The sequence below is a fragment of the Pelodiscus sinensis genome, chromosome 23 (assembly GCF_049634645.1).
Source record: "Pelodiscus sinensis isolate JC-2024 chromosome 23, ASM4963464v1, whole genome shotgun sequence".
Classification (NCBI taxonomy): Eukaryota; Metazoa; Chordata; order Testudines; family Trionychidae; genus Pelodiscus; species Pelodiscus sinensis.
In genome coordinates, this window is record NC_134733.1 from 21786848 (window position 1) to 21799836 (window position 12989).

At 43.2% G+C, this 12989-nt stretch overlaps 1 protein-coding gene across 1 annotated transcript in view; it reads right to left on the bottom strand.

Moving 5' to 3' along the window:
* The window catches only part of WRAP73 (WD repeat containing, antisense to TP73), a 35309-nt gene that overhangs the window by 20766 nt on the left and 1554 nt on the right, over window positions 1-12989 (bottom strand). Inside the window, exons 2-3 of the mRNA XM_075906622.1 lie at window positions 10238-10390; window positions 9536-9652 (exon numbers count right to left, since the gene is read on the bottom strand). Of these exons, the coding sequence (XP_075762737.1) occupies window positions 9536-9652; window positions 10238-10390 (270 nt within the window). The remainder of the gene's footprint in view (window positions 1-9535; window positions 9653-10237; window positions 10391-12989) is intronic.

A 12989-nucleotide genomic window follows, 5' to 3' on the forward strand; every position in this document is an offset into this window, starting at 1 on the left:
CTTTTATATCACAGTTTACAATATCTCAATCTGACCAGCATCTTGGACAATTTACAGGACTGTCTTACTGCAACGCAACACACCCACACGCCGAACCCAATCCTAGAAATGCAAGTTACAAGAGCAAATCTGAAAGCTCTTCACATCTGAAGAAGGCTTGCAGGATTAAGCTCTGCATATCTATATTGTTTTGTTACTTCTACCCTCGTTCACTGTTTTTTTTCGAGATTCTGATGCTCTCCTAGTAAGTGTTACGTCACACATGATCGGGTATGGTGGTTTTGGTTTTTTTTTTTTTTTTAATTGAAGATATTACAAGCAAAACCAAAGTTTGTTACTGCGGCATGAGGAGCAGGGAACACAATAAATCCCTAGGAACTTTTAACTCCCATTATTAAATGTAATAAATACAATGCAACTTGCTTAGATTAACATTTCTATGAAGACTATAACTTCCACATTCCTTAACTTCTTTTTTAAGTATAACTGCAAAAGTTTTGCACCTTTTATATACATCATATTCTAACAAATATACACCAGAACAAAAGAATAGCCATGCTAATGCTCCATCTAGCCCAATGCACCTTCTGTCTTTCAAGGATAGCCAATGCCAGGTGCTTCAGAGGGAATGAACAGAAGATAATCAAGTGATCTATCCCATCTCCCATTTCCAACTTCCAGCCATCACATGCTAGGGATACTTCAGAGCATGGTTTTGCATACCTGTGTATCCTGACTAATAGCCATTGATGGACCTATCCTCTAGGACAGTGTTTCACAACTGGTACTCCGTGGAACTCCGGGGTTCCGTGAAGTCAAAGTAAGGGTTCCACGAGAATGTGGCATTGCCCCGCCCCCTCTTAAAGAGAGTATATTTTGCAGGGGTTTTTTTTCCCCTCGATCAATTCTGACGGGTTTGTTTATTTTTCTTGCCAAATTTTACTCTGGGAACCCTAGGGGTTCCTTGAAATTATTTTGAGCTGAAAAGGGTTCCGTGGCCAAATAAAATTGGGAAACACTGCTCTAGGAACTTACCTAGTTCTTTTTTTAAACACTGTTATAGCTTGGCCTTCATAACATCCTCTGGTAAAGAGTTCCACGGGTTATGGGTTGTGTGAAGTAGTACTTCCTTCTGTTTATTTTAAATGTGCTGCTTATTTATTTTACCTGGTGACCCCTAGTTCTTGCGTTATGATGTGGATAAATCCCTGTAATATTATACTTTGTATTAAGATCTTGTCCTTTCAGATAGATCTTTGTTAAGTGTTCTTATAGAATCTCTGTAATACAAAGTTATAGGAGAAATGTTAAGATATATCAATCTTGTAAGAAAAAATGTCTTTTGAGCTCTCCTCTTTCCTTGACTGTCCTGTTGAAATGAATGAGGTGTGAATGGAGAATGAAAGGTGAACATCTCCAGCAGTCTGGGAGCAAGATCCAAGACAATACCTGTAAAGTGAGCTCGTTAAGAAGACTGGACATACAGACTCATTGGGAGTCAAGCAGCAAGTGCCTGCCCTTGGAAGAACTCTCTTTGAAGCAGCATTAGGAAAGGCGAGGTGATGACTAATTGGCTGCATGAGAGGGATAAATAGGAGGCATCTTGCAGAGGGACCCCGGGTTTTCGTCTTGTCAACATGGGAGCATCGATCCGGATCAGCAGAAGCCTGGCTCCGCCCCTCCCCCATCTAACTCACCTAGCCAGTGCAGTTAGGGGGAAGCAACTTTTGGTAACAACAAGATGGAGTGTGCTTGTGTGTGTGTGAGAGAGAGTGCATGAGTGTGATGTATCATATGCATATGATTGATCTATGTATGTTCAATAAATGTGGCATGTTGCCTTACCCCCCTGAAAAAGATCCCGAGTACTTCTTTTAAGTACAACAATGAAAAGAAAACACTTATTTACTTTCCCTGCACCAGTCATGATTTTATACACCCCTATCATATCTCCCCCCCCCTTAGTTGTCTCTTTTCCAAGCTAAAAAGTCCCAGTTTTAATCATCTCTCATACAAAGGCCGTTACATACCCCCTAATCATTTTTGTTGCCCTTTTCTGAACTTTTTCCAATTCCAATACAATTTTGAGATTGGTGTGATCACATCAGCTCACAGTATTCAAGATGTGGATATACCATGGGTTTAGAGAGAGGCAATATGACATTTTCTGTGATATCTCTCCCTTCCCTAAGGATTTTCATCATTGGTAGCTTTGACTGCTGCTGCACAATGTATGAATGTTTTCAGAGAACTATCCACAATTACACCAAATCTCTTTCTTGAATGTTAACAGCTAATTTAAACCATCATTATATATGTATAGTTGTAATTACATTTTGCAATGTGCATTACCTTGCATTTATCAACACTGAATTTCATCTGCCATTTTGTGGCACAGTCGGTCAGTTTTGTTAGAACCCTTTGTAACTCTTTACAGTCTTCTTGGGACTTAACTATCTTGAATCGGTTTGTATCCTCCACAAATGTTGCCAGCTGCCTGTTTATCCCTTTTTCTAGATCATTTATGAGTATGTTGAACAGTACTAATCCCAGTACTGATCCCTGAAGGACACTACTATTTACCTCCCTCCACTCTGAAAACTGACTATTCTAGTAAATTGGTGAGGCAGGAGTTCCCTTAACAAAAACGATGTTGTTTCTTCCCCAACAAATTGTGTTCATCTATGAATCTGATAATTCTGTTCTCTACTATAGTTTCAGCCAGTTTGCCTGGTACTCAAGTTAGATTTACCAGCTTACTGGTGGGATTGCCTCTGGAGACTTTTAAAAATTGTCATCACATCAGCTATCCTCCAATCATCTGGTATAGAAGCATATTCAAATGATAGGTTATATACAGGCAGTCCCCGGGTTACGTCAGTCCGACTTATGACGGACCCCTAGTTACGAACCGGGGAGGGGGGGGGGAGCCTCCCCCACTGTCGCCGCCTCCGGCGGCGCGGGGGGCACTTCCCCCCAGCAGACCAGGGAGACGCGGAGCAAGCGCCCCCCCCCCCCCCCCCCCCCAGCAGACCAGGGAGACGCGGAGCGGCTTTTCTCACCGCGGACCAGCAGACCAGGCTTTTCTCGCCGACGCCTGGGGTAGAGCAGCTGGGGGGCTGCCAGGTTGGTCCCACAGCGCCGAGGTGCAGCGCTACTGGACCAACCCAGCAGCACCCCAGCTGCTCTGCCCCAGGCATGTCCGATTCAGCCGCTGCTGGTCAGTTTCAACAGCGGCTGAATCTGGACGCCAGTTCCGACTTACATACAAATTCAACTTAAGAACAAACCTACAGTCCTTATCTTGTACGTAACCCGGGGACTGTCTGTACTACAGTTCATATTTCCTCAGTTTCACTTTCGAGTTCCTTCAGAACTCTTGGGTGAATACCAGCTGGTCCTTCTGACTTGTTATTATTTGCTCTTATCCATAATGAGATTGTGTGCTGGATGCTGAATTCAGTGGACCAAATTCAGAATTGAAAAAATTGCTGAGCAGTGAATAACGTTTTCTAAGAGATTTAGTCAATAAAGCATAGGTTAACTGCGATTAAAGACTACACAGCAAAGCCTGGAGAAGACACTATATACATTAGTGTAAGTGATTTATGTTTAGCTTGTTTTATATGGATAGTTATGATATATCCAGTTTAAATGACAATGCTAGGCATTACTTAGCAAAAGATAAAATACAAGGAAAAAGAGGACTTCTCTATACACAATGTCAGTAAGACTGGTCACTGAGTAGAACTGGGTTCCATTCTGCATGTTTCAATTGTGTCATGTGTAAAGTGTTAGATGTTAAAGTTAGAATCTGTCATTGGAGATTTTTAAGGGCAGGTTAGACAAACACCTTCAGGGATGGTCTCGATTGGGTGGGCAATAATTTTTCATTGAGGCCCACTCTGAGCTTTTAGTAAATGGTCACGGGCTGCATTTTTCTATGAAGGAGGTGTAAGATCTGGGACAGAGATTAGGTGCAGAAAGAAGCTTGGGGTAGGAGACTGGGATACAGGAGAGTGTGGAGTCTGAGAGGGAGTTTGGGTGAAAAAGGGGGTTGTGATCAGGGGAAGGGTAGTGGGGTGCAGGGACTGGAAAGGAATATGGGTGATGAAAGGATTCTGACCTAGGGGACAGGTAGAGAAAAGGGGATGCAGGATCTGGGAGGAAGTTAGGTGTAGGAGAGGATAGGGTGCCAGAGGCAGGCTCTGGCTGAGAGGTGCTTACCTAAGCAGATCCTGGCCAGGACCACTGTCAAGCAGGCTTCCTGCTTGCCAGCAGCCCCCCAGCTGGCTGTTCCACGCTGCCCCAACCCAGCAAAATCTCTTAGCATTTACTGGCCAGAAACCAGCGGACAGGAGCTAAGAAATTGTGCTGCACTGCCACACCCCCAGCAAAACCTCTCTGCTCCCATTGGGTGGTTTCCAGCCAATAGGAGTGGATTGATTTTGCTGGGTAACAGGGCAGCACATGAAGCCACTCCCCTCCCTCCCACAGCACAGAGAACCACAGGGAGCAGCTAGCCACTTTGAGCAGAACTGCTCCATGCTGAGCAGGAGAGCCAAATTAAAAGACTTTGTGGGCAGCATCTAGCCTGCCCCTGATCTGGATGATACTTAGTCCTACCATCAGTGCAGGGAACGGGTCTAGAAGACCTCTGAGTTCCCTTCCAGTTGAACTATTCTATGCTACCTATAGCATTTTGTGTTACTGGATGTTGTGCCATAACATTCAAACTCAGATATATGGGGGGTGTACGCACATGCATGTGTGTGTGTGTATATATGAAGGATTCTCATTTGCAATAAAATTTGTTTAAACTGAAACTGTTAGATTTGCTTTAACCTTAGACACATACAGCATAATGCTATGTCTCTCAAAGGTATCCACTACTGATTTTGCACCCCATAAGTAGTGATGGGTTTTGAAGTATTCATGGAAAGTCCTCCTTATATTTTAAGTTAGATGTTGATTTCTTGTATGCAGGTCAGGAAAAAAAAAATCAATGTTATTTATTACACTTTGTTTATAATTCATATATCACACAGAACACCCGCTATGAAAATAACTCATGCAGTTTAGTTACACAAAATTATAAATTGTATAGGTAGCTAGAAACAAAGTATTACAATCACCTTTAAAAAAAACCTTTATAGTAAGAGTATGAAAAGAAATAAATGAACCTATCTTGGATCTCATGTCGACCTGAAAAAATTACCAGTATCAGTCAATTAGGGTATGTCTACACTACAATGTTAGTTCGAACTAACGGATGTTAGTTCGAACTAACATTCATAGGCGCTACACTAGCGCTCCGCTAGTTCGAATTTAAATCGAACTAGCGGAGTGCTTAGCTCGAACTAGGTAAACCTCATTTTACGAGGATTAAGCCTAGTTCGAACTTACTAGTTCGAATTAAGGGCTGTGTAGACCCTTAATTCGAACTAGTGGGAGGCTAGCCCTCCCCAGGTTTCCCTGGTGGCCACTCTGGCCAACACCAGGGAAACTCGTCTGCCCCCCTCCCGGCCCCGGACCCCTTAAAGGGCCACAGGCTGGCTACGGTGCCCGTGCCAGATGCAAGCCTGCCAGCACCCAGCCAGCAGACCCTGCATCTGGCACGGCACAGAGCCACCCACCCGATGTCCCCCAGCCCACCCCCTCTTCCCGGGACCAGGCTGGCGGCTCCCGGGAGCTTGCCCGGGACCGCAAGAGGCGGGCACCTGCCTGGGCTAGTGCAGACATCGTGGACCTCGTCCACGATCTCCGCACTAGGCACAGGAAAGTGGCCGTCTAGGGCAGGAGAGCTGCCAGCCTGGCCACCCAGGAGCAGGTGTGCATGAAAATCAAGGGGGTCCACTGAGACCCCGACCCTGAGCCCTGAGCTTACAATGGCCGTACTGGGTCAGACCAAAGGTCCATCTAGCCCAGTAGCCTGTCTGCCGACAGCAGCCAACCCTAGGGACCCTGGAGGGGATGGACCGAAGACAGTGACCAAGCCATTTGTCTCGTGCCATCCCTCTCCAGTCTTCCACAAACTTTGGGCAGGGACACCACTCCTACCCCCTGGCTAAGACTACTCCATGGACCCAACCTCCATGACTTGATCTCACTTCCCTTTCAACTCTGTTCTAGTTGTAGCCTACACAGCCTCCTGCAGCAAGGAGTTCCACAGGTTAACTATTTGCTTTGTCAAGAACAACTTTCTCTTACTAGTTTGAAGCCTGCTACTCATTCCTTTCCTTTGGTGTCCTCTAGTCCTTCTTTATGGGAACTCAGGAAGAACTTTTCTGAATGCACCCTCTCCACCCAATCCCTGCTTTTAGAGACCTCTACCCTGTCCCCCCTCCGTCTCCTCTTTTCTAAGCTGAAAAGTCCCAGTCTCTTTAGCCTCTCTTCATCTGGGACCTGTTCCCAACCCCTGATCATTGTAGTTTCCCTCCCCTCTCCCAGCCTTTCTCTTCCCCTCTCCCACCTCCTTTTCCCAGTCTCCCCCAGTTTTGTTCAATAAAGACAGAGCCCATGTTGGAAGAAACGTTATCTTTATTTTGTACATCAGGAAGGGGGGCTAGGGAAGGGTAAGTGGAAGGAGGTGAGGGAGGAATGGGGTATGAGCCCCCGATGGGGAGGACTGGGCTGGCTCTGCAGGCTTCTGGGGGTGGAAGCTCTCCTGCAGCTCCCCAATTGCCCCCTCTCCCCAGATGGCAGCCTGTGGCAAGTGCAGCCGGTCTGATGGCCGAGTGCTGTGATGTGCCCAGTGTGGGCACTCCGGGCACTCCAAGCCAGGACTGGTTTTCAAGTGGGGCACCCCTGAGAACTGTCTGTCCGGGGTGGGGGTCGGGTCCCTTTAAGCGCAGCCCTCGGCTAGCCTGAGACAGCATCTCCATGCTCTAAGTCCTCCTCTGATGCCCTGCCGGCACTGCTTCCGGCCATCCTTAAGCCCTGTTCAGGGTCTACTCGATGTGGACATGCTAGTTCGAATTAGCAAAACGCTAATTCAAACTAGTTTTTAGTTCTAGACGCGTTAGTTAATTCCAACTAAGCTAGTTCGAACTAATTCGAACTAAGTTAGTTCGAACTAACTCTGTAGTGTAGACGTACCCTTAGTGAATGCTACATGAAAATGTCAGACTACCAAACCTGTATAGTATGGGTTAACATGGAACCTATAAATGATCCCTCAACTTGATAATGCACATAATACAATGATATTAAGTATCCTGATAGTTCCTGTCTCCTGCCCTGTCTGTCCCAGTAGAGACTATGGACTTAGTGTATTCGAGAGTAAACACAACACAGACACTAGCATAACCCAAGCAGCTGTCTGACCCAAGTTAATTTAGCAACCCGTTTACAGCTAGAGAGAAAGCCTATCCCAGCACAGATGACAACTTGGCAAAGCTTACATGAAATCCTGCAGGGTCAAATTGAGTTCTGAGAGGCGGTAAAAAATACTCACTAGTCCACCCACACATGCACATGCCATTATACACCTTCCCGTATCATGCAGCAGCAGGAGCCACCCAAAGTTTTTGGTTACTCAAGCTACACAACAATCCTGCCTGTTAGACACATGTCTGTCTTTAGTTTGAACAACTGGACTCATTTTAATCCTCACGAAGGACAATCAGTACTGAGAAAGCGTGTTCCTGTATTCATTAACCTACGGTCACCCCAGTCCTCTGGAAAAAAGAAAAGTAGCGCTGATACATAGTAAAAAACCCAGTATTCTGACTACATCTGACACCAAAAACTCATGTGTGTGTGAGAGAGTGAGAGAAAAGGAAAATATTGTCTGGTTGTATTCAATTTCACTCGCACATTTGGAAATGTTAGTATTCAAGGCTCACATTAACTCTCTGCTGTCCACTCACAGAACAAAACCTCATTCCACGAGAAGCAACAGCTAATTCGAGTTAGGGGTTTACTTCGAACTCCCGTTTCACTGCCGCATGTAGACGCGGGCAGTTATCCTGGGCTAGTAAGTTTCCAAAATGGCAACCGCCCGGGAACATGCTAACGAAGCACGGGATATTTAAATCCCATGCTTCATTTGCAATTTCGGTCACCCTCATTAGCCTCCCTAGTTCAAACTAGGGGGCTAGTGTAGACAAACCCTTAGTGCTTTGAGCCCAGGTCAAATCAAATAGTTCTGAAAACGCCTATGAACCCCCGCCCATTGTTTACAATGAGCTTCAAACCACATTCATATGGACTAAACTCCCCTAAGGCACATCTTGGCTATGATTACAGACTAAGGCCCTTACCCTGCAAGCACTAATACATGGTTAATTTTAGTACTGCAAGAAGTTCCATGAAATCAATAAAAGTTACTCATTTGATTAGTCACGCATGTGTGGAACTCTCTGCAGGTCAAACTAAGTCTCAGAAGTAATGCGAAGGCATTAAGAGTCTGGAAGTGACAGTAATCAACTGATTTTCATCATCAAAGCTGAGGGATATAAAAAGTAAGCATAAGCATGAAAAGTTTTACATGAATTACAAATTTCTGTTTTAGTAATTTAAGGTGAACTGAGTAATATAGGGTTATATAGTATGCTTCTAATAAAAATAAGGCAATGTTGTTTAGATCAATTAATCATAGACTCATAGAACACTAGAACTGGAAGGAACCTTGAGAGATCATCAAGTCCAGTCTCCTGCCCTCATAGCAGGGCCAAGCATCATCAAGATCATCCCTGATAGATGTCTATACAACCTCCTCTTAAATATCTCCAGTTATGGAGATTCCAGAACTTCCTAGGCAATTTATTCCAGTGCTTAACCATCCTGACAGTTAGGAAGTTTTTCCCAATGTCCAACCTAAACCTCCCTTGCTGCAATTTAAGCCCATTGCTTCTTGTTTGTGAGGGCAAGAGACTCAACTCGATGACCTCTCAAGGTCCCTTCCAGTTCTAGTATTCCATGATTAATTGATCTAAACAATATTGCCTTATTTTTATTAAAAGCATGCTATATAAACCTATATTACTCAGCTCACATTAAATTACTAAAGCAGAAATTTGTTAAAATGTTGTTCACGTATTACTTTTCATGCTTACCCTTACTTTTTGCATCCCTCAGCTTTGATGAAGAAAATCAGTTAGATTACTATCACTTCCAGACTCTTAATGCTTTTGCAGAAGAAATTTCAAAATAACTGTTCTTAGAGTTATAGAAACAAACTTTTCCAAAAATCTATGAACAGACATGTATTTATTTTTTGCCTAAATCTGAATTTCAGATCATATTTGTTATATGTCCCTTTGCATAAATGCCAGTTTATCATGTTTTAAAATGCATAATTTCATTTTGAAAGGCATAAGTGATCCATATTCCACTTTTTCATCACAAACTAAAAAAGCAAACTGTAAAAGAATTTAGCAATGATTAAATCAGAATTGATCTAAAATTGAGAAAAAATTACATATTCATTGATTAATATAATAGTAGAGCTTTAAGAGCGTTGGGTTATTTTAGGAGCCATTTGCAGAAAGTAATGTGATACTTTACAGAACAATCATGACTTCACGCTTACGTGAAACTCAGTTGTATTGAGAATATGACGGCCATCCGGACTCCAGCACGAAGCCACCAATCCTGCTGACCCTTCATCAATCTTGCAGTGCCAGTCTGGCTGCTCCAAGGACCAGACCTAGTCAGAGACACCAGTCAGTTCAGCAAACTAAATAGCTCGTCAAAACTCTCCTCTCCTCCAAGAACCACGCTACAACTAAGAAAGAAATTCCATCAACACATACCACGAAGGTCAGGAAACCTTTGAAAGCCTTTGGCCATGAAGGACTGGCGCTGGATACCATTACAAAAGTAAGCAGCACATCTCTGTGCATTAACACAAGTCATAAAGCATATTTTCATCTGTCATGTTTTCTGACTAGACATCTTTTTTAAATCTTTTGCTCCCTTTAATAAAAGTCTGCATGTATTTCCTTCTGAAATAGATGCATGAGATACTTTTGTAGCAGCCTTTTTGTTTTTATCGATTTGTTCCAACTGTTTTTATTCTGGTGTTATTTGTCTTCAGACTAAAAAACAGAATTTTAAATCAAGGTTTTGACAAACAGTAGCAAACTCAGCTTACTTCAAATAGTGAGCTATTAATCAGAGTGTCAGTTACTTTGGCAAAGACACTCAATTAGTGCTTGACATTAGAAGTTCCCAATTTAGCAGTTAGTAAATTCTAAACAGGAACAATATGCCATGCTGTATCTGTGCTTACCTGAACAATCCCTCGTTTGTACATGGCACATAATATAAAGAGAGAGTCAGACGACCATTCTATGTACTGGATCTGATCCAGGCAAGTGTACAGTTGAAGGATCTGGAGGCTGTTCACATCTCTAACTATCAAACGGTACTGCACACATGAAGCCTGAATGCAAACAAAAATAAACAGCTTAGCTGATGCACCCATATCAGACTTATTAACTGAGACTTCAGTTCTCAGACTTGTGCTGTATCAATCACACTCCACCACACTGATCTAGAATTTAGATGCTTGGGATGCACTATGATGTATACTTTTGGATTTGTTCGTTTACAAGCCATATGATCAATTGAAAAAGAAGGTGAAAAGGGATTAATCCAAGGCATGTGTTTAAAAAAAAATGATGGTATTAATGTAAGAGTTTACAGAACTCTCCTGTGTGTTTAAGGCTGCAGGATGGAAATGTTTGATTTCAGGTTAACTTTTTATTGAAAAATGTACTAAATTTGTTTTACATTTAAAAGTAAAACACATTTCAAAACATTTCTATCACAAAAACTGTTTTGTTTTTTTTTAAATTGACACAATCCCTGGCCTCTGTTTGTCAGAGGCTGGAGAGGGATGGCAGGAGACAAATCGCTTGATCATTGTCTTCGGTCCACCCTCTCTGGGGCACCTGGTGCTGGCCACTGTCAGCAGACAGGATACTGGGCTAGATGGACCTCTGTTCTGACCCAGTACGGACGTTCTTATGTTCTAACTTACATCTAGACAAAATTCAAAAATGAGTTAAAATAGCTTCAGATATTGCACTTCTGCTATACCTTTAAAACACAGGAAGCAGACAGCACCATCAAATGCATAAAGAAAGCAAACAAAGATAGAGGAGGAAAAAAGTGGGCTGTTATAATTATACTACAGGTTGAACCTCTCTAATCGGGCATCCTTGGGACCTGACTGCTGCCAAACAAGAGAATTTGTTGGATCACAGGCGGTCAATATTGTCTAGCTGCATTACCAACACTGCCCCTGCTTGCTGGACTCTTAGAAGACATTTAGGGGTAAATTTAAACAACAGAACAGAAACTCAAAGCCAGGACTGGGGTCTGTAAACAAACTTTATGGGATCACGGGAAACCTGGCCATACCTATAATAAGTGGACACCTCTCTAACTAAAATCATGGCAGACCACAGATGTTGCGGGACCAGGGAGTGCTGGACTAGAGGTTCAATCTTTAGTTATAAAACTTGATTAGCAGTCTAAGTATTTTCAGGATTAGGGTCTATAAAAGTAAGGAAAAATATCTATTTGCTCCAGTACTACTAATTATACCTCAATTGCACCTATCTTTCAGAACTATTTTTCTTCCATTTAACATTTTCTTTTTAATAAAAAAAATTGGCTAATGCCTCATTCTGGATTAAGTTAACAACAGGCAAGTGAAGTAACACACATGTAAGCAATTGCTCAACAGACAACTCCCACAAGATCAAGGTCTCAAGGTCTTGAAAATCATCTTCTTCAAACCATACATGGGTTTAAACTTTGCAATTTTTTGTGTTTTAACAAATTAACTAAATCAGTGCATTAGAACATTTGCAATTTTTAGTTTAATTACACTGAAGGCCACATCTTTGTCCCACTGAAGTCACTGGGAACACTTTTGACCCTGAAAATTCAATTTCTGGGCTGAGATTGTGTCTGACAGTCTATCAGTTCAAAGGGTAGTTTGTATCTTGAAACTAATGTGACTGCAAGTAAGGAAGAAACATCACCAGTGGGTGTCACTATAATACTTAGTATTACTCTATCTTTACAATTCTTAGAGCAAAACAGAATTTGATACTTGAGAAGTTTATGTATTGTAACTAAACTGCTCACTAAACTATTTTGCTAAAACTAATTTTTTTTGAAGTTACTCATGCTTTTGTATCACCTGCAGTCAGGGTCGGCTCAAGCCATTCCTGCGCCCCGGGGAACAGCAGCGCGACGCATGCACAGCTCCACCCCCGGGCGCACAGCACATGCACAGCTCTGTCCCCCGGCACGCTGCGCACCTTACAGCTGCCATCAGGCGCCCCCCATAGGTTGGTGTCCCGGGCAGCTGCCCGGCTAGCCCCCGCCTTAATCCGGCCCTGCCTGCAGTATAGAAAACTCACAAAGCATAAGGATTTGACTACAAAAAACTAAGTGATCTGCTATAGGGATGTAACCAAGTAGTTGAGTAGTCAACTAATGCTAAGCTTATCAGGTAGTCGAGCACTCAACTACTCGCTTTACTGTATCAGAGGCAGCAAGGGGGACAGGAAACAGGAACCAATGCTGAAGGGACTTGGCTTAAAGCATCAGACCCTATTCACAGCAGACAGGGCTGGCCATCAACAGGGGCTGTTGCCAGAGCAGCTTCTGCATGCAACCAGCCACCTGGCACCTAAACTCATAACTTGGTCATCTGAAGAAGTGGGCTGTACCCATGAAAGCTCATGATACCATCTACATATTTTGTTAGTCTACAAAGTGCTACCAGACCTTTTGTTGGAAAAACTTAAAAAACAATGAATAGTCTAGCATAGTATTTCTTAAACTTTTTGACACCACAGAACACATAAGAACATAAGAATGGCCATACTGGGTCAGACCAAAGGTCCATCTAGCCCAGTATCCTGTCTACCAACAGTGGCCAGCACCAGGTGCCCCAGAGAGGGTGGACCGAAGACAATGATCAAGTGATTTGTCTCCTGCCATCCCTCTCCAGCCTCTGA